Raw genomic sequence first — 26,398 nt, forward strand, 5'->3', positions numbered from 1 at the left:
GTTAGGCTTCTGAGATAGGACCAGGACTCCCCAGTTACCCTCAACATTTATTAATTTTTTTATTTCATAATTGTATCTTTATTTTTCCTTTAGAAAAATTAAAGGATTACTTATCCAAATGAGGAAAATGAAATGTCCAAAGTGCACTAGTTTTTTTAATTCTTTTACCTTTGCTTTTCCTCTACTATTTTTTTTAATTTATTTATTTTTTAATTTATGGAGTAGAATAAACATTTCCATAACATTATACAATAAAAAAGTTGATTGCCTATGTAACTGCAAATCTACCAAGTACAAAATGCTATTCTCTCCAAATATACAACAAAGTCATCATGTATGTTTCTTTTTTATCCTTTTTTTCTTCCCTCTCACCACCCTACAGATGGCTACTATTAGACATAAATAGGGATACACACACACACACACACACACACACACACACACGGCAACGTTGCATCTCTAGTATTAACTATAAATGTGTGTGTGTGTGTGTGTGTGTGTGTGTAATTATTCTACACTTCTATTTATCAGTTCCTTCTATGGATACAGATAGCATCTTTCTTCATATGTCCTTTTTTATTTGTATATTTATAATATGTATATTTATGACTTAGTCTCTCAAACTTACAGCATAAATATTTTTAGAATACAGATTAATTTTCCCTAAAGTCAACAAAATTATTTCTAGAATCTGATTGGTCTCTGACTCCCTTGATCAAGTTTTCAGGTTGCTTAAGGGTTTAAAAAAAAGTCCTACACCTGTGAAGTTAGAGCTCCACTAATGTGATGTATATCTGAAGACCATGCCAGTCACTATACCCAAGTCTGTTGACTAGATAGGTTTCTATTGGGCAATAAAGGGCTGAGTCAAGAAAAACTAATTGCCACTTATTATGTAATCTTGCCATATTAAAACAAAGTTTATTGCTGTTAACTGTTCATTGACTTATGAGTGCCTCATTTCATCCCAAAATCAAACCTAAAGTAATAAGCTATTGTATTCAGACTTGGCCCTAACAGTTTATGACCAAGATCCTTAAAATAAAATTAATCATGACCATAGCTAACAATACATCATGCAAGTAAAGCTCTTATGATAAGCCCATTTTCTTTTAAAATAGCAAAATTGTTCTCCAGGACCCATAGACAGGACATCATTATTCTTTGCATCTCCTTTTTTTATACAGTGGATCTCAAGATACTATAAAAATTTACATGGAACATATAAAAATATGCTACTGAATGATAAATTTTATTTTAATATTCTATGTAGGCTAAACATTATATATTTAATAATAAGCTTATTTGCCTCACTAAGTGTAGAATGACTCTTTCAGAAAGATGTAAATGGAGGGCGGAGCCAACATGGCAACAAGAAGGGATCAAGTCTTAGGAGCTCTCTGATAAAATTCATCAGCTAAGGACTCTAACTAAACTTTCGAGAGACAGAACCCACAAAGGGACCCAGTGAGGCAGTTCTCCTACTCAAGGTAACCTGGAAAAGAGCAGAAAGGCTCTGCTCCCCGGGGTCGGAGAGGCGGCCAGCCAGAGGGGTGGGCCACCAGAGCCAAAGAACCTCAGCCTCCCGGAGGCAGCCCCAGGGCGCTGGGGGTCTCAGCTCACAGCAGCGGGGGGAGTCTCCTGAGCTGCACCCCGAGGAGCACTGGGCACAAAGTGGGGGAACAGTGGGGGACCTCTGCCAGAGCGAGCACATGGAGCCCAGCCCTCAGGGCACACAGCAAGCAGCATCTTCTTTCCCCAGCTCTGATCCAGGAAACAGAAGCAGGCGGAGCCAGTAAGCAGGAGCCCCCAGGGCATGAGCCCATTGAGCTGAGGAAGGGGAGTGAAGACAGACTGCCTAGCTCTGTCCTCTGCCCCTGAAACAGGACTCTGGGGCTCTGACCACATTCTGATCCTGACCACAGTCTAGGACCCCCCATAGAACAGCAGCCCCCCTCCACATCAGCCCCTTGGCAGAGGGGGACGCTTATGGTCATTCACAGACCAGGAGGGAGGACAGAACCTCACACACTGAGACCCTTGTGGGAGTGTCCCAAAAGCTCAAGAAACACCCTAAACCAGGCCCAGGCTGGGAAAATGAGCAAGCAGAGAAACAAAAAGAAGACTATTGAGAAATATTTTGCAAATGAGCCCAAGAAGGACCAAAATACTCAGTCTGAAGATGAGGAAGCACAAGCTCCTGCATCTAAAGACTCCAAGAAAAAACAGAAATTGGGCTCAGGCTATGATAGAGCTCAAAAAAGACTGAAAATCAAATGAGGGAGTTGGAAGAAAAACTGGGAAAAGAAAGGAGAGAGATGCAGGAAAAACATGAAAATGAAGTCAGCAGCTTAGTCAAGGAAATCCAAAAAAATGCTGAAGAAAATAGCATGCTAAAAACCAGCTTAGGTCAAATGGATAGAACAGTTCAAAAAGTTATTGAGGAGAAGAATGCTTTAAAAAGCAAAATTGGCCAGATGGAAAAAGAGATAAGAAAACTCTCTGAGGAGAACAAATCCTTCAGACAAAGAATAGAATTCAGGGAGATTGATGAATTTACCAGAAATCAGGAATCAATACTTCAAAACCAAAAAAATGAAAAATTAGAAGACAATGTGAAATATCTCATTGAAAAAACAACTGATATGGAAAACAGACTTAGGAAAGATAATTTAAAAATTATTGGAATACCTGAAAGTCATGATCAGGAAAAGAGCCTTGACATCATTTTCAAAGAATTACTACAGGAAAATTGCCCTGATATTCTAGAAGCAGAGTGCAAAATAGAAATGGAGAGAATCCACCGATCCCCCAGAGAAAGAGATCCCAAAAAACCAACCCCTAGGAATATTATAGCCAAGTTCCAGAACTCCCAAGTCAAAGAGAAAATATTACAAGCAGCCAGAAGGACACAGTTCAAATATCATGAAGCTGCAGTCAGGATCACACAGTACTTAGCAGCAGCTACATTGGAAGCTCATAGGGCTTGGAATACAATATACTGGAAGGCAAGAGAGCTTAGAATGCAGCCAAGAATGAACTACCCAGCAAGGCTGAATGTCCTCTTCCAGGGAAAAAATATGGACTTTCAATGAACCAGGGGAATTTCAAAGGTTCCTTTTGGAATGGCCAGAGCTGAACAGAAGGTTTGATCTTCAGATACAGGACCCAGGTGAAGCATGGAGATTGGAGGAGGGGGGGGGAAATATGAGGGACTTAATGAGGATGAACTGCATGTATTCCTGCATAGAAAAATGACACTGATAATACTCATATGAACCTTCTCAGTTAATAGAGCAGGTAGAGAGAGCTTTTATAGTTGAAGCACAGGAGAAAGCTGAATTCGAAGATAAAATATGGTGTAAAAATGGAGTCAATAGAAAAAAAAAGGGAAATGGAATGGGAGAAAGAAAAAGGAAAGGGGGAATAGTCCAAGATATTTCACATAAGATTTTTTTTTTATTACAATGAGCTATTGCAATGATATGGAAGGGGGGAGGCAAGGGGGAATGAGGGAAACTTTGCTCTCATCAAAGATGGCTAGGAGAGGAAACAGCAAATATACTCAATGGGGTATAGACAACTGGAGTAAGAAGGAGGGGGGCGCAGGGGGAAGGGGTGGGGATGTGAATAAAGGAGGAGAGGATGGACCATGGTGGGAGAGTGGCCAGATATAACACATTTTCTTTCTTACTTCTTGCAAGGGGCTGGGAATGGAAGGCCTGCCCAGGACCACAGGGCCAGGTGGATTCTGGGCCTAAGGGGTGGTATGGGGGCTCTGGGCTTCTTGGCCCCGGGACCAGGTATTTGTCTGCTGCGCCACTCATCTACCCTACAGCAGAGTCATAGTGAAAGGAGAGAGAAAATAGAGTACATGGTAGTGGAGAAATAAGAAAGGAGGGAGTTGCGATCAGCAATGGCAATGGTGGAAAAATATGGAAGTAACTTTTGTGATGGACTTATCATAAAGAATGAGATCCACCCATGACAGAGTTGTTGGTGTTGGAACAAAGACTGAAGCACATTTTTTGTTATGATTATTTGGGGGAGGGTGCAGGGCAAGTGGGGCTGGATGGCCTGCCTGGAGCCACATAGTGGGGTGATCTTTGGGTGTCTGGGGCCGGATTTGGACCCAGGTGCTCCTGGCTCAAGGGCCAATGCTCTGTCTGTCACCCAGCCACCCCTACTATTATTACTATTTTATTTTATTTTGGGTCTTTTTTTTCTTTTTTTTTTTTTTTGGTTTTTGCAGGGCAGTGGGGATCGGGTGGCTTGCATGTCACACGGCTGAGTGATTGTTGGGTTTACGAGGCTGGATGTGGACTTGGGTACTCGTGGCTCCAGGGCTGTTGCTTCGTCCATTGCGCCACCTGGCCATACCTACAATTATTACTATTATTATTTTTTTATTTTAATTTTTTTCCTCTCCCCTTTACTTTTTTCACCCAAACAAGTCTATCTATATTCATGTATTTTGTTTGCTTGTAAAGAAGAATACTTTATTAATGTAAAAAAAAACATTTGTACAAAATGAGAATAAAATAAATAAAGAAATAAAGAAATAAATGAAAAAGAAAGATGTAAATGATTCAGGTCTGTCCAAAGAAGTTTGAACTAGTTTCTTCTCTTGATGAATTTCTTTCTTACAAGCAGAAGCATCCCAATATACTCCACTGACCTCAGAGCTAAACTTAAAGTTCAGTAGTAGGCGTTTGTGATTGTGATATAGTCATGATTCTCCCACAGAACATCATCAATTACAGCATTCTTTCTTTTCCCCTCTTCTATAGCTGCAATGTGTTCAGAGTTAAGAGGGGATTTGCTTTATTGTTAACCAAAAGAATACCACAAGGATCATTTAAGTGATAACACTATTCTCCTACTGTTCACAGAATTTACTTGACTCTATTGTCCTAGGCTGTTGAACCATTCCATACTTGATTAGAAAGCAATAAAAAATAATGTTATCTAGTCCTTGCACTGATTTAATAGATATTTCTTGCAGAATTGTTAACCTAGATCTGAAACTAATCTGAGAGTATATGCCATTGTTTTTCTCCTTTTGCAAATCTGTTTTTAAAAAAAGCCAATCTCAAATTAAAATACAAAAAGTGGGAATCATTTATATGAGTGTTTGGTACCAATATTAATCTGCTAGATTATTAATTTCTACTAATGGTCTCTTCCTAGCCAGACCTCTACTTTATACTCTTTCTCTTACAGCTTTCTGCTATATATAATACTTAAGAATTATAAAACCTATAAAACTGTTAGGAACCACTGAAGTCACCTAGACCCAGTAGTATCACACTCTAAAATGGATCTTTGTTGGCCACTTAATGTCTTAGGAAACCATAAATTAATATTATCCATGCTATATTGTATATTTATTTTGTTAAAGATTTCTTAATTACATTTTAATCTGGTTCCACCTGCACTGAGCAATTTCCCCAGCTGCCTGGGGCTCACAGACTTAGGGATCTAGACCAACCTCTTCCCAAATGCATGATTATCTACTATGATTATGACATCCCTGATGCTTAATCATCTAGTCTCTTCTCAAGCACTTCCAGTAACTGAGAATTTGTCACCCTACAAGGTAGTTCCATTGATGGAACTGATTTGAAAATAGTTCATGCTTGGATTATTGCAGTAGCCTTTTATGTACTTTCTTTGTGTCTCATATGCCCCCAATTTATCTCATTGATCAGGTAGACCAGAAATGCTGCATTTCTTTGTTTCTTTATTGTATATAATGTCATTTCTTTAACTAGACATTCAAGGTCTCTCATCATTTGGCATCACTTTACCTATTCAGTCTTATCTCATATCTCTGTACAAAAGAGACCCTGTACACTCAGGCACTATACTGATTCCCATCCCATACTTTTACATACTATTCCCTTCATGCCTTCTCTATTACTTTTTGCCATCCTGATTTTATGCTCCTTTCAAGCTCCTTCAGATTTCTTCCCATGATGATTCTTCCGTTCTCCAAATTACTGCAGTGCATGTCTGTCCTATGCTGTCTGAAATTTGATTATATTTTGCTACTGATTCTCTAGTTTCAATAACACATATATAGTTTCTCCAACTACCTTAAAGGTGGATAGGAGTCCTGTTTTTTATGCATGTGATCCTGGTGCTGGTCATTAAGAAATTATAATATTGTAATAAAATAGATTTTCAACTGTCTTATAAATAAATTAAATCCAACCGGGAGGCTCATGAGAGAATGACTTGTCTCCCAGAACTTTTCAAATTTGGAGGAAAAGAACTATTACTTTTTCCAAGGACTTTTCTTCAATAAGAAGAATGCTGAGAAAATACTAAACTATTTCAAAGATACCATTGCTTTTACTATCTTCAGGAAAAAATATCAAGTCTGACTTGGAGAAACAACATTGTAAAAATGTCCCTTCATGGCCAGCTAACAAGATCCTAGACTGAGTTACTCTGAATATCCAGAATAGTATGTACATCATTACTGATCAAGGTCTACTATAGAATTTCAATATGACTTTAGTCTGTAATATATCCAACCTTATCTTTATAGTGGTCAGATACAAGAGAATTGTAAACAATAGCATCAAAAACTTTGTGGTTTTTGTTAGTATAAAATGTTTGTAAGCTTATAAGCTTAAACACCTGGTTTGCCTGCCCAGACAGGTGTTTATTGAACTCCTTAGCCTAACCTACCTAACAGAAGCATAACAAGTCATATCAGTTTTGATTATGTATTGGTTTATTCTGAGAAAAGGTATTCTTTTTTTTTTTAGGTTTTTGCAAGGCAATGGGGTTAAGTGGCTTGTCTGAGGCTAGGTAATTATTAAGTGTCTGAGACCAGATTTGAACTCAGGTATGCCTGACTCCAGGTCCAGTGCTCTATCTACTGCTCCACCTAGACGCCCCTAGAGAAAAGGTATTCTTGAGCACAGAAAGTATATAACCAGCTCTGCAAACAGTAGGAGGACAAGTGCATATCAACCAAGCAGAAGAAAATGATTGACTACAGTTCATTCCAATGTAAAAGTCATTATCATTTTAGTAATGTTTACACATTGCTGTGTTGTGAAAACCAAAAGTGAAATGAGATCACTTAAGGAAATGATGAAATCCACACCAGCAGAGGTCTTCAAGAGAAGTTAGATCACTACTTCTCATCTTGATGGTTATAGTAAAGATCCTTTACAAATTCAGTTATGAGTTATTAAGTAACCACCAAGATCTTCCTAGCTCTGTTTCTATGGTTCTAAAAGTAGGGTAAGTAATTAATGTATTTAGGATTATGTGTAGAAAATGAAATCTTCACTCACTTATCAATATATTTTTATATTATGCCATCATTCACTCTTCTGTCTTAGATGAGAACAGTTAGTTAAATGTTTTTCCAACTCATCCTTACAATACCTGGTATGGTATAACTTGCAAATAGGTACTTGGGTTCAATCTAATTCTCTAAGGAAGCTTAGTGTGAATTTACGGACTATTCACTGTGGTAAAAGGGGTCAAATAGCATATATCAACTCAAGCTTATTAATTGATATAGCTTTTAATGTTCTGTGTTAAAAAAACAACTTAGAATTATAACTAGCTGAGGAAGACTTGGCCTTTACTTCAGGGTGCCAGAATGATAGGTGCAAACCAGTTCTTCCTTACCTGTAGTAACTACTCTTTTCGCTTCAGGGTTCTCTCCTGTAACTGTGTCATACTTATTCTAGGGACCATAGCCCCAAGTTATATATAACCTATAGTCTTCAAAGTTTGAGTTGTAACTATACCTGTACAGCTGTACTAACCAACTGACTTTGCATCCAAGGCAAGAATTCCTAGTAAATAACTCTGATGGGCCCTGCTCAGTATGACCTCCTCTTGATGGGGATGGGGATGGGGGAGAAGAGGGGGAGAGGAGCCTTAATCTAAGACTGGTACTTGAATGATCTTTATGTCTTTTAAATTTTCACAATTGACAAATTGGCAGATAAGACAATAATAAATCTCTAGTTTAGTGCAATGTTTGATAATGAAATATAGTTAAAGGAAGTACATTTGTATGGGCTGGAAAGGGTGGGGTTGACCTACAATATCAGAACATTACTCTTCTTCCTCTTCCTGATCACGCTTCCCATAGCAATAATGGTCATTACTCAGCTTCCTGACTGGAGAGTCCATATTTCCACCTGCTAAAACTAGCAAACAGAGGAGCAGTGTTCTGTTGTTGAGCCTAAATCCTGATTTCATTCACTAGGACCTTTAAAGGAAAAAAGAAGTAGAGATAACCATCAGGATCTTTCAGGAACAGTTACACTCCTGGGAATCTGAGGTCAAAGACAGGGCTACCTCTGAAGTGGGGGGGTGCTGCCTAGTCAAAGTAATGTTTTTATTCAGGTAAAATTAAGATAAAATGAACATAAAAGGACACCTCTATTGGAAAGGGCAACTGGGTCCTGAGATTGGAGGGATATTTTTAGACAGTCAGTCCCAATGTGGACATGGAATGATCACAGGATCATAAATGCAGGGATAGAAGGGATCTCAGAGATCAGTTAATTCAAGTTTTAATTTTACCAGAGAGGAAATTGAGTTTCCAAACTCCAACTACTCCAATGGTCCCTAAATACCATTCTCATATACATATATTGCAATCTCTAGTTTGAAGTCTGAGTTGGTTTTTCTACTTATAACTTCTCTTCCCATTCTTTCTCATCAATGCTGAAGAAACTAAATGTCTTTATATTCTTTAAGTATCTCTGATTTCATCCAAGTACTTCTTTCAATAGTAAAAACCATAACACACCTATACCCTTACTTTCTGTACTATTCTTACCCATACCCACTTAGACATTTTCCACCACAGGCAATGCTCTAGAACAGAGGTACCAATTATATCTATCACTCTCAGCACCCACATCACTCTCAAGTGCTGTCTGAATTAGATTAAAATGTAATTGGGAAATAGCTAACAATAACAGAGATGTTATCTAGTTATAAGTGGCTTTCTAATTCAATATGTGGGGCAGCTATTTGGTGCAGTAGATAGAGAACCAGGTCTAAAGTGAGCAAGACTCATCTTCAAATCTAGCCTCAGACACTTACTGGCTGTATGATCCTGGGCAAGTCACTTAAACCTGTTTGTTTTCTCATGTTTAAAATGAGCCAGAGGGCTGCAGTTAGGTAGTAGATAGGACGCCATCCCTGGATTTAGGAGTACCTGAGTTCAAATCCAGCCTCAGACACTTAATAATTACCTAGCTGTGTGGCCTTGAACAAGCCACTTAACTCCATTGCCTTGAAATCCCTCCCCCCAAAAATTATTAAAATGAACCAGAGAAGAAAATGGCAAACCATTATAGTATCTTTGCCAAGAAAACCCCCCAAAAGCAGTTACAAAGAATTTGAAACAACTTAACAATATTAATATGCAACCCACAAGGATTTTTTTTATATGGTTTCATGATTCCTTTATCTATTTGAGTTTGATTTCACTGCTCTAATTCTTTAACTTGTGGACTGGCTATCAGTTATCTTTTATTCTTGTTATATGACCAAACTACCTGCTTTTCCAGTCATATATTTCTCTGATGACATCTTTTGTCCCACCTCTCTTGTGCAAGTCTGGTCTGATAACGTGCTGCAGCTGATGCATACCTACTATCCACCTCTTAATTTGCCTTTTCATTAAACTATATACCTTTAATTCTTTAAAGGTGATTCCATTTCATTTCTTGAGTCTTTATGCAGCAGTACTTTTGGGACTACCAAAGGCCTCATTTTTAAAAACACAAATTCTTCAAAGGCCATGCTGCTATTTATCTTTCTTTTCATTTTCAATTCAGATCATTGTCTAGTGTCTATACAACAAAGTTCCTTGGCTCATTCAGTCAACTGCATATCATAGCTTAGACAATAGTCATTTTTCATCCACTTGTTTTTCCCAGGGTAGATGGCCAACACATTTATCATTTCTAGATAAAATTTCTTGATAAAAAAACAAGAGAAAAGAATAAAAAGGTTTTTTTCAAACTATATATACTCTATTTGCAGTTGATTAAAAGGTCTAAAGAACATGTTCCCACTGTGCTCATAATTTGTGGATGATTTTTTAAAAAATCATTTGACCAGTAAAACAAAATATTGATTAATGGCTCTTCACAGCAGATTTCTAAGCAACAAGATATGATGCCATACATTATTGAAATCATGTGGAGACTTGATAGATTTGACAACAGAAATAGCTTTTGTTTAAATTTTTCTATTAATGCATTGAGATCTAAAACAGGAAGCCCCATCCTTGCTAAAGGTGTTTAATGCTGTCATGGAGGCAGATAGATGGTGTAATGGATGAAACCATGAACCTGAAATCAGGAAGTCCTGGAGTCAAGTAGACTGAGTTCACATGTGACCTCAGATACTTCTCTTCTCAACCATGAGTTGAAGATCATTATAATACATATGTTATGAATATAAAATAATACTTGCAGTTTTTAGCCCAGTGCTTGTTACATAGAAGACATAATAAATTTTTAATTCCATCTCCCTTCCCTTCCCCTGTACGTTCTATCCAATACTGCATCTAAATAGAAGAGAGATTCCCTATGGATAGTGAGTTCTTTTAGATGCTCCTGTTTACATATGACATTGTGTTGATTGTTTCAAACTTCCAATGCATTGTGTTGATTGCTTCAAACTTCCAATGCTTCAAACTTCAATATTTTCTCTGAAATTCACTCTGAATCAACTAGTTAAATCAAAATAAACAGAAAATTAAAGGGAAATTTTAAAATAGAATTGTTAATAGTTTTTCTTCATCACAACTGCATACGATCATTTTGTTTTAACTGGAATGGTTTTTGTCATTTAATGAGCTGAACACACACACACACATATGAATTAATTATAGCTTCAGAGAAGAGGGCTTATATAGGAAAAAATACTGGACATGAAGAAAAATGTGTGTGGATGTCCCAAAAATCTTGAAAAATTATCAGAGCCCCTCAGACAATACTACTGACATTTTCTCCCAGTCAAAACCATCCTGGTTTCATTTTTCTGTGAAACTTCCTTTGATGAAGGAGAAGGGGAAGAAAAATGAAGGAGGAAAAAGAGGAGGAGGAGAAAGAGAGAGTACAGCAAGAGGAAGAGGAGGAAAAGGAAGAAGAGGAGGAGGAGGAAGAGGAGAAAATGGAAGAAGGAAGAAAAGAGCTTTGAGAGAGATTCTGTGATATTGGATTAGTTTTGTATCCTTAGAGATTCTGTGATATTGGATTAGTTTTGTATCCTTATTTCACTTTTACTCCCTTAAAAGTCTCTTATTTTTAACTACCTGTGTACACTTGGCCATTAGGGGGCACCTGCAAACAATTTATGAAGAAAGTCTCCATTTTCTGCCTCAGTGCAAGTCAATTGTTAAATATTTGTTTACAATTGATTGATTCTTCTCATTTACTCTCCATATTCTTGATAATTTTACCTCCCAGATTCCTCCAATTCTCTGTCATGCTGAAGTCAAATAAAGAGGATAAGAATGTGGGTGGAGGACTCAGTGGGTGGAGGCCTTAGAAGGTGACAACTGCACTAACCTGTCTTCCCTGCACAGAGCAATATTTGCAAATGAGGAAATGTTTCTTCCTACAGTTGCTGTTTAACCAAAGCATCTAACTCTCTCATTCATCTTCTTGCATCTGTGTGAATGTTGTCAGTAGCTATGGTAGAGACACTGGTTAGGGGATGGAGGAATCGAAAGTCTCTTGGAAAGGCAGAAAGAAAAATGACAATTCCACATCTCCAAGATGGGACCCAGATTTTGGGTAGGTTCAGAATAATTTTATTGTATATAATTTTTTTCTTCTTAATTTTTGGAAGAGTAAGGAGAATGAATTAGAAAATTATTTCTTTAGAGTTCACAAATTCTAACATAATAAATGCTTATTATTATTATTATTATCTTTACTCCCAGGAGTAAAGCTGAAGGTAGAAATTAAGAGATAGCCCTATTTTGTGCATGTTGCTTATCTGACTTCTTTAGAAAAGAAAAGGTTTTTTAGCTTTTCTATTCTTGATCTGGCCAAATGGTTGGATCACTCATTTGTAATAAGAGAAATTAGTCAGAAATTAATTGGGTCAACTTCTTGGTTTTAACCTAACTTGCTTTTCATTTTTATTCAGTTTCATTTATGTAAGTGACTTAGTGGTACCATTAATAACAAAAATAGACAGTTCTCTTAACATAGATAAAAAAGCCAATGGGACAATATTTTTGTTTTGTTTCATTGAAAATTAAGAACCCAAAATGATAAATGACTTATTGAGCCCATGAAAATAAATGTAAGCAGGTATTCTCTGCTAGGGATATATACATTCATATGTATATCTCTATATAGATATAGATATATTATATAGATATTGTCATAATTTGTAAAATCTAAAGATATCAAAATATTGAGGCAGAGGTATAACATAAAATGCAATCGCTTTGGAGTCAAGGTCTTAGGTTCAAATTCTGACTTTGGGTGACCTTGAACAAATAATTTGCTCACTACACAATTCCATTTTCTCATTTGGATAATGAGGAGTAGATCTTATGATCCTTCAGTTCCCTTTCAGGTGCAAAATTCTATGCTTGACAACCATGACTGGATCAGAGAATCCTAGATTTGTAGGTAAAAGGTATCTTAGAGCATATCTTCATTTTACTGGTGGCAGCAGAGGCCCAGAATGGGGCAGTTACTACACCCAAGATAGTAGCAGATCTTCCACTTCAATAAAGTCTCTTTACTCCTTCCAGTTTGTTTAGTTTATTTGACAACTCCTCAGACCTCCCAAGAGTCATAAATGATCACTAACTTGAGCAGGTAATACTTAACTCTGAAAGGTCTATGCTTCTCTTTTGACTGGATTTGGCCTTAAATGGTCAAAACAACCTTCAGGCCCTTTCTTCACTCAATGGTATTTTAAATGTTAGCTTAAGTTGTCACTGGCTGGAGAATTTCCTTCTGTAGTAATCAACGTGTTTGGTTTTTTTTTCCTATAGACTAAAAGTTTTGGTTTTATTTTTGGTCTAGCATAAAATCACCTTTTAAATTTTTAATAAAGTCAATCTACACTACACATATAAAAGGAAATATGTCCATAAAAGATGTACAGTTTTATGTACAATCATATTTTTATTGAATTATACTTTGGAAATGCTTGTTTTATTCTATAAATTAAAAAAATAAATTTAAAAAATAAAATTAAGCAATAAATAAGATCTTCTTGAGGAAAAAAAATAAGGAAGGAAATGTGACTATCCAATGAGACAACAACTGGTAGTTTATTTACAGAAATAATAGATTCTGAGAATTATAAGGGGCCAAAGCACTTTCATCAGCAATATTCTCTGAAGCAATTACTGTTAGTATATAAACAGAATGTTTAACTCCCCTCACCAAACTGCCTTTGTAATGTAAATCAAACATGACTACCTATTTAAAAAACTGCACATATAATACTATATAAATGTTTTGACCTGATTTAGTCAATAAAACTTAAGTTAAAGAAGATTTGAAAATGCCTTAGAATAGACCACACCCTCAGTGGGTGCTGAGTAAATATTTATGATGACGACTATGTGAGAAGATGCTAGCAGTATTACTAATACTGGATAGAGCCCTAAGAAATAATAAGTTAGTACACCTGAGTCATAATCCTTGCTAGGGAAGCAAATCTGAATTTGGAGTCAAAAGATCCAGGTTCAAATTCTAGCGTACATTAGTATCATAGAATAGGTGACTATGATCATGAGCAACTCACTAGAGCTCTGTCTCTTCATCTGTAAAATGGCAACAGTATTGCTTATACGGTTCCCTTTGTATATAGTTCCTAGGGGAAAAAATACTTTGAAACATTAAAGTCATTAAGAAATATTTTATATTTTGACTCTGGAATGCATGCTTGGTTTCCCCATCCTTTCTGAAAATATTCTTTCCTTCCTAGAACAATTTGTCTCTCCTTTCCTTCTTGTGACCTAAATCATACATATTTGCATAGATATTGATTATTATCCCATCCTCCCATTAGCATAAAGGCATCTTTCTTCTTTGTCTTCCCAGAGCCTTGTATCTAACAAAAATTTTTTAGCAGAATTTAGTTTTGCTAAAATATTGCTAACCACTCTGGATTCTGAATAGTCCCTCTTTTTTTCCCTTACTCATTGTAAGACCTGTGATGTTTGCATAAGGAGCAGCTGCAGAGTCCATTTTTTAGGGTTCCTTTGGGTTATATGGCCATAGAGACAAAGGTGATGTAAATAAACAGTGCACTTCAGTATCTTTTTATCCAGAAAGCATGCAGGGCTGTGTTGGATCCAGTTTGAACCAGCTGTTTAGTAATTATTAAATTTTTTAGTGTGAGCATTTACATCTCAGAAATCAAGGGCTTGATTTATTGTTTTGTTGACTTAAGAAAGTAATGGGGAAAATATTAATAAAGTTTATTAAATTTTAAAATGTATCACATGTACTTTTTGGGGAGAAACAGTTGTTAATCAGTAGATAGCGCATCTCTGGTTGTAAGGATAAATGTATTTGGTAAACACACTTGGATTTTTGTTGCTTTTTTATTATAGCCCATTTGACCATTATATAGATATAGAGATAGAGATAGAGATATATAGATATAGACATAGATATATAGATATAGATATATGGCTTCATCTTATATTTTCTTAAAGTTGCCAAAATTGTTTTGGATGTTCTCATAATAATTTATTCTATATCTTTGTGGAGGAGAGAGTAAAGGAACAAGAAAGCTAAGCCCTTTGATATGAATCAAAAGCAATCAAAAGAATCCAATTATTACCCTACAAATATATAATTAAAATTAAAAGTAGGCAATCACTTAAATATATAATCAAGCTTTTTAATAATCAAATAAGTGAAAATTAAAATAACTAGAGGCATTTCTTCATATTTTCCAAACTTAATTTTGTCACTATGTGCTATTTTTCCTGAATTACAAAAGCATAATACATTGTATGTGGAGTAGTAAATTTTTGGGATGAAAACATGGTAATAGCACAGTATTAGAATTATTAATCATCTATGATTCAATAATATCACTTTTAGGCATATATCCTAAAAGTGTCATCTAAAAGAAACTATAAGAAACATAGCAACAAGGTAAGGGCCAGAGCCTCTTAGGGGTGGTCTACTTTAGAGAGGTTTGTATTCGACTACTCAAAGGATGGAAAGCTGGGTATCCTTTTTGTGATACCCAATGATGGGACTTATTCTACCATAACCACACCTACTTTTATCCTCTAGTCTCCTTCAACTCATCCCTTCTTTCCATTGTGTGAAAGTTCAAAATCTCCTCCCTTCTTTCCTGGCAGTTGGCCCCCTCAGGAAAAAATTCTCCTGCTCACTCATTCCTATCCCCCTTTCTTTTAGGTCACTTCACAACCAGGACCCTGTCCTGGGTGGATAGTTAGCAGTAAAAGCCCCATCTCCCCCCTTTTTATTTTAGGTAAAACAGAATGAATCTGTACAAATTGAAAATAAGTGGATAGAATACATTATGCACAATGAATCTTACTATATTATATTTCTTCACACATCTCCCTCTTCCTCCATGCTTCTCTTTTGGTTGAAATCATCACCATTTTTCCAGTCACCCAGGCTGCCATCTTATCTTTCCTGCTCCCACATCTATTATGTCTGTCTCATTACTCACACAACCACTAGCCTCAGGCCCAAATCACCTCTTCGTTGAACTATGAAAATAGCCTCCTAAATGTCCTTCCTGGCTCAGGTCTCTCCCCACTCCACATTGTGGAATTAAGGTGATCTTTGGTGATAATTATTAAATGGAGGACTGATCCTGCCACTCTTCTACTCAGTGACTCTCTAGTGATTCTATATTCTTTTTTTTTCATTATGCTTTGTGTGTTTCATAATGTAATAAAAGTAATAAAAGAGTAAATGTAGGGGGAAGCTAGGTGGTGCAGTGGATATAGTATCGACCCTGGAGTCAGGAGGACCTGGGTTCAAATTCAGCCTCAGACAATAATTATTTAGCTTAGTGACCTTGGGAAAGACACTTAACCCCATTACCTTGCAACCCTCCCCCTCCAAAAAAAAGAGTAAATGTCTATAATTTACAAATAAATAAATGTACATGTTAGGGGAGCATACTCAAAAAAATTATTTTTTAATTGATGGAGTCATTTTTCAAAAGTTTAAGTCACCGTTAGAGAACATTAGACTCATAGTCAGAAAAGACCTAGGTTCAAATCCTGTCTGTAAGACTTAATAGTTTAAGTGACCATGTGCAAACTTTGTATTCTCTTTGAGTTTCTGTTCTTTTCTCTATAAAATGGGGATATTGCCAGGAATGTCTCTCACAAGTATCATTATGAATTTCAGATAGTAAATGCATTAAAGTATTCTGAGGTTCGCCAAGTGCTATATTAAAGCCATATATTATTGTTACAGAATTTTTTTGATAATCATGAAAAATTGAAAACCCATCATTTGAGGAATAATTGAAAATTTGTTTTATTATTCTAATGGAATTGTTCAGTTATTCAGTCATATCTGATGCTTTATGATCCCATAGAATACTAATTCTGTACATGGGGTTTTCTTGACAAAGATACTGAAGCACTTTGCTATGTTTTTTCTCCAGTGGGATTAAGGCACACAAGTTAAATGACTTGCCCAGGGTCACACAGCTAATAAATATCTGAAGTTGGATTTGAACTTATCTTCTTGACACCAGGTCCAGCACTCTATCTACTGAGCCACCTAGCTGTTCTTCTAATTCCATTCTAATGGAATACCATCATGCCATTAAGAATAAGATTAGGTATATTTGGAATGATTTAAGGTATAGTAAAAAAAAAGAAGAATTTTAAAAGTAAAATTAGGACTATATAACAGAAAGCTGTATACACATAGCCATGAGCAAATATATAAATAAAATGAAAGAAGACACTGGGCATAACTGATAAAGTTCTTATAACTATTTACAGGGTCCTTTCTAAAAGCAGAGGCAATTTAAAATCTATGGGGGGGGGTTGTTATTAAGTGCAAGAATTTGTAAGTTTTGGTTCTGGAAGGGCTGCCAAGAGGTGCATAACATAATTCAAATTGATTGTTGATGTATTCAGGAACCTCATCTCTCTGCAGTCTTCCAAGAATGCCCCAACCCTCTGTGAACTCTCCTGCTTCTGAAATGTCCTGGTACCCATGCTATATGACTTCTTTGGTATCCAATACCTTATATAATTTTTCTTTTCTTGTCTCCTTAGGCCCTACCTTGGACTCTGTTCATAGTATAAAACTCTCTGCTGAATAAATACTCAGTATGAAATTGATAATAGATTAGATTGGTCTCTAATATTTTAATTCTGGCATGTGACCATAAAGAAGGGGTTCTTAACCTGATATCCAGGAACTTGCTTTCTTTTTTTAATAAAGTGAAAACTCTATTCTAATATAGGTTTCTTTTGTAACTAATGCATTTTGTTTTTTATATTTAAAAGCATTATTCTGAGAAGGGTTCATAAATTTTAATAGGTTACCATAACATAAAAAGGTTACAAACACCTGCTAAAAATAATGATATAATATATAAATTAATGAGGCAGATTATATATGGAGTCAATTTCATTGCTTTCTAGTGACACATTATATTTAAATTATGATTATTTTTACATTTCAGAGGCATACTCATGACCAGACAGCATGTCTGGAGAGAATGGTGGGGAATATATCAGAGTTTCTTTTTCCATTTAGAAAATGTAGGGACAGGGTTATAATCTGTCATAATCCATTTCCTTTTCTGCAGATTTGGGGGTAATCGTCCTTTGTTTATGTGGTCTATTTATGATCTGTCCCTCTCCCCACTTCACAGCATCATCTAGGGCCTCTGACTGGCTTAGACTCAGTAACTGTGTTCTCACTTATCATCTGATCAATACATCTTTTAAGCTGACAAACTTGAACAAAACCTATTACTTGTATAAGCTTAAATTCAAGCATATTATCAAAAACACTAAAAATGCTTATGTTTTATTTTTCCTACATCTTCCATGCAATAGCCTGCTATATCTCTTAAAAGAGAATTTGAACAAGTCCAGTATCTGTTGGTGTCCCCATATTTTAGTCACTGTTGTTTTTGTTTCCATGTGAACATTGTTTTTTGTGCCTTTTGCTCCATGGAGAGGCTCAGCAACAAGTCTGTTCCAAAGAACAATATTTGCCCTATTTTAAAAAGGTGACCTAAGTTCTTCATCCCAGAAGTTTTCCAAAGAAATTGGTTGATGATGTTGATTCTAAAACTTGAAAGTGCCTTGGTGCCTTCTGTTATTTTTCCTAGTAATCATTCAAGAGAGGCAATGTACTATATTGAGTAAAGTGTCAGCTTTTGTTAAAGACCTGCTTCTAAATTAACAATAAAGGTTTGTTGAATGGAATTGGGAGAATTACTCTGCAAACATTAAAGGAATTGATTTTCCCTTAATTTCTTAAATATGAGGTCAATTTTCAGGTGGCATTGGTCTAGATTATATCCCTATACTGTAGAAGAGAATTCCAGATTGAAAAGAGGTACCTTCTTGTCAAATTGGTCTTTTATATTTTGGTGTTTAAATAGGCTTTCTTAGAATCTTACCTATTTTGAAATGCCTCATATATTTGCAAATACTCTTTGAACCAAAACATTTGATATATTGATAGAAGCAGCTAGAGTGTCACAATGGAAACAAAATAGTCCTAAAGTCAAGGTGACCCATGTTCAAATCTCCTCAGACTCTTACTACATGATCCTGAACAAGTCATTTAACCTCTGTCTCAGTTCCCTCCTCTGTACAATGGAGTCAGTAAAAGCACCTAACTCTCAGGGTTGTTGTGAGAATCAAATGAAACAATAATTATAAAGTATTTAGCATAGTTTTTTGGAGCCTATAGTTGGAGGGTAATAAAATGTTTTAATATTTATTATTTTTAATAATGAAAATTCTATCAGATTTCTTCATCAAATGACCACTTCATTATATTATTTTCAGTTTATTTCAGAAAGTAGAAGTCAAAAGACTGACAAAATTAGCTGAACTAAAATTTAGAATCTTGATCCATTAACTGTCTCTCATCTTCTATTTTCATAATTGTTCATATTTTTAAAATATTCATTAAATAAACTATGTTAAAATTGCATCTTGTTCTCTTCTCCCTGATCACTTTCCCTTCTAGTCAGCATAGTAAATAAGTTTCTAAGCAGCAGTATAAAGCAGCAATAGTAGAACAAAAGATTGCAAAGCAGAATCTGAAAATCCTGTATGTCCAAATGTTTCAGTTGTGTCTGACTCCTCGTGTCCCCATTTGGGGCAGGTGGACAAAGATACTTGGAATGGTTTGCATTTTCTTTTACAGATCATTTTACAAATGAGCAAAATGAGACAAAGATTAAGATAAAATTACAACTTAACAATGTGTGCCAAGTCAGGGGAAGTCATCTAATTTTTGCTCTCCAGGCCCTTTGGTTCTATGATACGTTAATCTCAAATGAATTTCAGACATACAGTATGATGAGCAGAACACCAATGGTATGATAATTTTGAGATGATGTGGGTTTATTAACTTCAAAGTTTTACTGACAACTTTGAGATGACCTGGATATGTTAATGAACTAACACCAAAGTAGCACAGATAAAAGTTAGACTGTTCCCCAAAAACATTCCTATAAAAAATGAGACTTCAAACGCCTGCCTGACCCCACCACCCCAACCCTCCATTGGGTCCAGGCTGCCAAGTTTACCCGATTTTAATCCAGGGTTATGATCGCTGTGCCTCTTCCCCTCCCCAGAAAAGTCAAGTGAATTATCCAAGTGAACTACTACATGAGTTGGGGGCACTTAGGTGGTGCAGTGGCTAGAGTACTGGCCTGGAGTCAGGAGAATCTGAGTTCAAATTTGACCTCAGACACTTAATAATTGCCTGTGTGACCTTGGGCAAGTCACTTAACCCCATTGTCTTAAATAATAAATTTTTTTAAAAAACTATTACATGGATAGTAACTAAGTAAATCCAATTTATTCTTACTCCAAACCTAATGACCTTTCAATTAAACAGCAACGTTGCCTTTTCAAACAGTTCAAACAGCAAAGAATGTATTTCTTTAAGTACTCTGTTCAGATATCTCTAAATGATTTTTAAATGCCTTTAGTCAAATAAATTCAGTAGAGTCTTGTTGTGGAGTCAGCACTAATTCTGACCCAGAATCAATGAGACAAATGATAATGATGCACATGAGCAGCCTGAGGAGATTTGTCCTAGGCAATCAGTGTGTAGTGGTGGATTATTGTTTTGGGTTGTTTTTTTTCTCTTCTTCCTTTTCTCTCAGCCCTGAAGCCTTTTGAGGCCTGCAATGATGGCAGTTTGCCAGCTTTAGTATCAAAACTGCAGATTTCACTTTGGAACCAATGATAGGCTTTAGCCACTTGTTAATCTTGGGTTAACTCTGCAAGTGACTACTTAATGAGACTTCTTAAAAGCTGCCTTAGCTCGCCCATCAGGTCCCTTTCTCTACACCTTTACCTGTCTTTGCTGATTGATTTCTGAGTAACAGCCTCCATCATGATGCCAAATGCTTGGAGGGAGTTTTGAGCCAACTAGCCTTTGAAAAATTAATGATGGACTTATTGGAATACAAGGATGGTTTTATAAGAGCTTTTGAACCTAAATCTGTGGGAAAAAATTAGTGTGGATGTGCAGTAGTAAAAACATCTGAGGTAAGCATTCTTTCTAAAATATGTTCTTGGTTTTTTTGTTATGTGTCTGTTTCTGATTCTGCTGATAGTTGCTATTGTTCGTTCAAAACTGAGCTTGAAAGCCATTGCAAAGATCATTTCTTTGTACTTTAACCTTGTCTTAGCAGACTTGTAAGGCTTTTAAAGAATAAAATTACTTTTTTTGGATTGCTTAAAATATAGACAATTTATAAAATACAGGATGTTCCTAAAGTCTTATTGCAATTTCAGGCTTTAATAACTTGATAATATATATATATATTTAATATTAATAAATTCATTGTGATATAATATTGGATATAAATAATAAAATATTAATGTAAATAATATTTGATAGAAGTTTTTTATATAAAATAACTATTAAAGCTTGAAACTGTACCAAGACCTTTTGGCACACTCTTTATTAACCTGATTGGGATTTTCTTTTAATTTGAGAGAGATTTCATTTCTCTAATCAACACTTCGGTATGGTATGGTTTGTAGTAATTTTAAAAGAGATTTTTGTAAAGTAGTCTTCTGAAAGTTGACTTAAATGTAGATGGCTTTAATCATTTATGTATTAAAATCTTAAATGTGCTTTTTGGTATGTATTTTAAAATGAAGTAACTAAAATGAATTCAGAAATAGTAATCCTGAAAGTAGAATAGTTTAGATTTTGACTGCTTATGACCATAGAATGATTTGACATCTTATAAACAAATGAATGGAAAGCACTTGGATCTGCTTTCCTTTTCAAGTTTCCCTACTTAATATTTGTGAGTGACACTAAAAATCAATCTCTCATTTATCTATATTTCATTTTGTGATACCTAGCTCCTCTTATAGAATGTCATTTCCAATTGGCCCCACTCGAAGCAATTAGATTTTTAGTGATTGGCATTAAGTGGATCATAGATCTTTCATCAGACTGGGAAGAACTGTTAGAGTTATAATAGAAAATGATTATGCTGAATTCAACTTTTTTCTTCTTCAAAAAATGTTGTCTTTATTATCTACCCAAACAGATGTCTCCCAATATTTGCTTTCTTTTATGTGAAGTCAATGAGTTGTATGTTTTCCTATCCCCATCTAACCCTCCTTTTCCTTCAGATGAAAAACTCCATCTGTCATGTATAATTAAAATTTTTCCCTATAGAAGGATCCCTGAGGACAAAAAGGGATATATTTTATAATTAAAATTCTAGAAAAAATAGTTAACAAATGTCTTGATGTTCTAGACTTTATGAAGTTCTCTCTTCTCTCTTTTACAAATAAATCCATCTGAACTGAGTTCAGGATTTACAATGTCTTTTTTAATTGAATGAAATCTTTTTTCTTTGACTGACAGTATTTCATTGCATTTTATTTTAACCTCTAAAATTAAACATCTTTATATATGTAAGCTAATTTTAATTATCTCTTGTTCCACAGTTGGAAGAATTTAATTCTTCAGTTATCTCACTCTGTTCTCTTGTGTTTGGAAACCTCTTATGAGAGGGTCAGTGTGCTGGGGGAAAAAATACATTTTGAGTGTTAAGCTTCTAACTGGTATGATTTCAGGCTAGAGGATCTGTTTGCAAAAAAATCTTTCTTGCTTGGTATAACATCACCTTCTTTAGTGCCTTGAGGTTCTTAAAAGTCACTTCTTTGGGTTAAACTCAAAAGCAAAGAGCATTGTCTCCAGGAGGCTTCTATTTGAAAGTATTTCTATCAGCTGGGAAGAAGAAAAACAAAATTTTAGAATCTTAGCATAGAAAGGGAACCCAAGTCCAGCTCTCTAATAAATACATAAAGCTTTTTATCTATACCATGCCTGGAAATAATAAATCAGTTTCTATCCCTTTACATCTCTTTCACTATCATATCAACATGGATCTGTGTAGTTGATCTCTTGAATTCATAACTATAATTACTAAAATATGAATAACAGTGTTTGTAGGTAAGATAGTAATCTAGATGATGAACAGTCTAGAAAAGACAGGGATCATTAAAAAAAGGCCCAAGTATTTGAAATGACGTCAAGAATTGGGAAAGAGTATGAGAATCAAGTAAGGGAATATAGAATAGGAAAGGGCTACTAACCAAGGTCAGAATTCTCATTCTCTTACACCAATTCTACCTGGGATAAATCTGGAGTCTCCTAATATTGTCAACACTCTATTCTTAAGGATGAAGGGTACAAATTGTTTGCGGGCTAGAATTCAAATTAGGCCACTACAGAATGCCATAATTTTTTCTGTGCAGTTAAAAGAGAAATTCATTTGCTTTGCGCTTTGACACACTGGCTCCTTTTTTATATTGGCCATGGAAATACTGATGGAAGATTAACAAATGCAATTTTTTAAAAAAGGAAAACAATTATCCTCAGTTTAAACAAAGTAGACCCTTGAGTTGCTGAAATAGAAATTCATTATTTATAAATGCCTCCTGCTGGTTAGTGATCATAATTCTCTCTTTTATATTAATGTGATATATATATATATAATCACTAGCATTAACCTTTATACTATAATATTTTTGTGACTTTTTGATAAAAAAGGTAAGAATATTTGGTATTTTGATGGTTCATTAAAATTATTACCACCATATATCTTATACAAGATACATATATTTCAATGTATTTTCATACCTCAGTGAATCTATGATCTCAGGATTGGCAGTATTTTTTCCATTGGTGCTAATGGCAACCTAACTGTACCTTCATTGTCCATGGTTCCTTTGAGATTCTCCGGGGAATCTACCTAATATGCTAAATATCTTTCTAGAGATATCTTTATGTTTTATGGGTTTTAATGAAACACTTGGATGATTCATCTATTACTCCATTCTCTTGACAAGTAACCATATCCCCTCCCTTCTGTAATCTCAAATTTACACAGTGATAGCTCCTGCAAATTTTCCTGAATGAATGCCACTGTTAGGAAAAATGCTCCATAAATTACATTTTTGTAAAAATTAACTTTCTTGAAATTGTTTATTGAGAAAATTTAGAAACTTTGAGGGAAAATTCCAGTTAAAAAGAACAAAGAATCTTTTTACTGATGGAATGCAAGCTAAGATTTAGTTATCCTAGGTTCTGTAACTAATTTGCTATATAACCATGGGCAAGTCATTTCACCTCTTTGTACCTCAGTTTCCATATATAATAATAATAAATAATAATGTTATAGCACTGCAAAAGTGTAGAGCATTTTATAAATATTATTTCATATTATTCTTAAGACAACTCTGAGAAACAGGTGCTTTTATTATCCCCATTACAAATGAGGAAACTGAGGTAGATAGACATTAAATGATTTGCCTAGAGACACATAGCTAATAGTTATTGTAGGCAGGGTTTTTAACTCAATTCTAAATGACAGGGGCAGCTAGGTGGCACAGTGGATAGAGCACCGGTCTTGGAGTCAGGAGGACCTGAGTTCAAATCCAGCCTCAGACACTTAATAATTACCTAGCTGCCTGGCCTCGGGCAAGCCACTTAAACCCATTGCCTGGCAAAAATTTTAACATATAGATATAGACATATTAAATAATTACCTAGTTGTGTGACCTCATGCAAGTCACTTAAACCCATTGCCTTGCCAAAAAAAAATAAACTTAAAAAAAAAGAAAGAAAATGACAAAACTTTCACCAAAAAATTCTGTTGTTAAGCATATACTACAAGGAAGTCAATAGAAAAGAAGATTACACATATTTTCATACCAAGGTATTTGTAACAGTATTATTATAGTAACAGGGAAGTGGAAACAAAGTAATGACCATTAAATGAAGAGTAATTAAATAAATTATTATATATCAATTTAGTAGATTATCACTATGATGTTTGTTTTTTAATAAAGACTATAAAGAATACAGAGGGCGGCTAGGTGGCCCAGTGGATAGAGCACCAGCCCTGGAGTCAGGAGTACCTGAGTTCAAATCCGGCCTCAGACATTTAATAATAACCTAGTTGCATGGCCTTGGGCAAGCCACTTAACCCCATTGCCTGGCAAAAATTTTAACATATAGATATAGACATATATAGATATAGAGATAGAGATAGAGATAGAGATAGAGATAGAGATAGAGATAGAGATAGATAGATATAGATGATATAGATATAGATGAATACAGAGAAACATGATGAAAATTCACACAAGGTGAAATAATAAAATCCAACCAAACTAAATACACACTAACAATGGAAATGTATAAGAAAATAAAAACAGAAAATTAATTATCATAATAATATTTTCATAATAATCAAATTTATACCCAGAGAAAAGATATGAAAATGGGTCTTGCTTCTTTCTTTGCAAAGGTGGGGGGTGGGGGCTATGAGTGGGAAACATTACTCAGTTGATGTATTATTTGGTTTTTCTGAGCTGTGTTTTTCACTTTGTGAGTAGATGTACATAATATCTACAAATTATGTATATATAATGAATATTATATAATATAAACTAAGGAAAATTAACAGCAAAAGATGTCAAGAAAAATTGTTTAAGAAAACTTAGATTTGGATAAGGGGGTCAAGGTACTGAAATGGAATCAGAGACTTAAGTCCTAAACCCAGCTCTTTCACTAACCAGCTAAATGACCCTGAATAAGCCATTTTGCTATTCTTACTTTTAATGCCCTTATCTGTAAATGAAAATTTTTGACTTGGAAGCCTTCAAGGACATTTTTGCTGTAAAATTCCATGAGTTTATGATCTGAGTTTGTAACTATCTCAATTCTTTAACTAGATAATAAACTCTTTAAGGGTGAGTACACAAGTTTTGGATAGCTTTGTCTCCTACAGGGCACCTTGCATAGAATAAGAACTCAATAAATATTTGTTGAATGAATAATAAAGTAAAGTTGAAGAATTCTGTCCCAACAGATCACTATTTTTATTGGCAATAATGGAAATTTTGCAAAGGAAAATCAAGAATTATTTTCATCAGGCATTCCTGAGAATTAGAAAGTAAACTACAATGATATGATGGAGACCTCTGTATTACTGCTTCACCTGGGCAGAGAAAATGTTAAAAAAATGAGTATAGATCAATATTTTCCAAATTGTTTTGGCAATTTTAAGATCTGGGATATTTTCTCAAAGCCCACAAATTAAAGTCCTTGAAAAAATTCCAGAATAATGAAGCATAAGCAGGGGAAATCTTTGGCAAAATGGAAAAAAAACTTTTCCTGTCCCCAAATTTGTTATATTTACTAAATAGTGCTATGTATATGCCATATTTTCATCAATTCCCAGAAAAATATAAGTTATTCTTAGGAAAATCTATAGAGATTTAAAAGAAATGTATAAAACTAGCCACACTAGAAATGCAAAATGGATGAAAAATTGCCCAGGTTAACAGGTAGCTATATGATAAGTCAAGTCAAGAAGCAATTATAAAGGCCTACTTTATGGCAGTAATTGTTCTAAATACTGAATTAAGTAGATAAAAGTATTTTATCAGTTTATATAATTTGGATGGTGCTTCAGATTGACAGTACCTGTAATGCCAGAACTAAATAGAAGGGTAAGTCAGATCACATTTGGGAAATTCTGTATTTCTGTCAGTGATGCCAAATTACTCACTGCCACAAAAGCCCCTCTCATTAGCATTGACATTTTCCCAGTAATGCTTTAATGACTACAAATC

The 26,398-nt window shown here is 35.1% G+C and overlaps 1 protein-coding gene across 2 annotated transcripts in view; it reads left to right on the forward strand.

The window, feature by feature from the left end:
• PLEKHG1 (pleckstrin homology and RhoGEF domain containing G1) overlaps nt 1-26,398 on the forward strand; it is a 270,972-nt gene that overhangs the window by 122,712 nt on the left and 121,862 nt on the right. Inside the window, exon 1 of one of the 2 annotated variants that reach the window (XM_074187814.1) lies at nt 7,904-11,807. The exons of the other annotated variant lie outside the window; for it this stretch is intronic. Coding sequence (XP_074043915.1) covers nt 11,690-11,807 — 118 coding nt within the window. The 5' untranslated portion in view covers nt 7,904-11,689. Of the gene's footprint in view, nt 1-7,903; nt 11,808-26,398 lie in introns of those variants that run through there. 2 annotated transcript variants of the gene reach the window in all.

Source organism: Macrotis lagotis, chromosome 5, assembly GCF_037893015.1.
Source record: "Macrotis lagotis isolate mMagLag1 chromosome 5, bilby.v1.9.chrom.fasta, whole genome shotgun sequence".
NCBI lineage: Eukaryota > Metazoa > Chordata > Mammalia > Peramelemorphia > Peramelidae > Macrotis > Macrotis lagotis.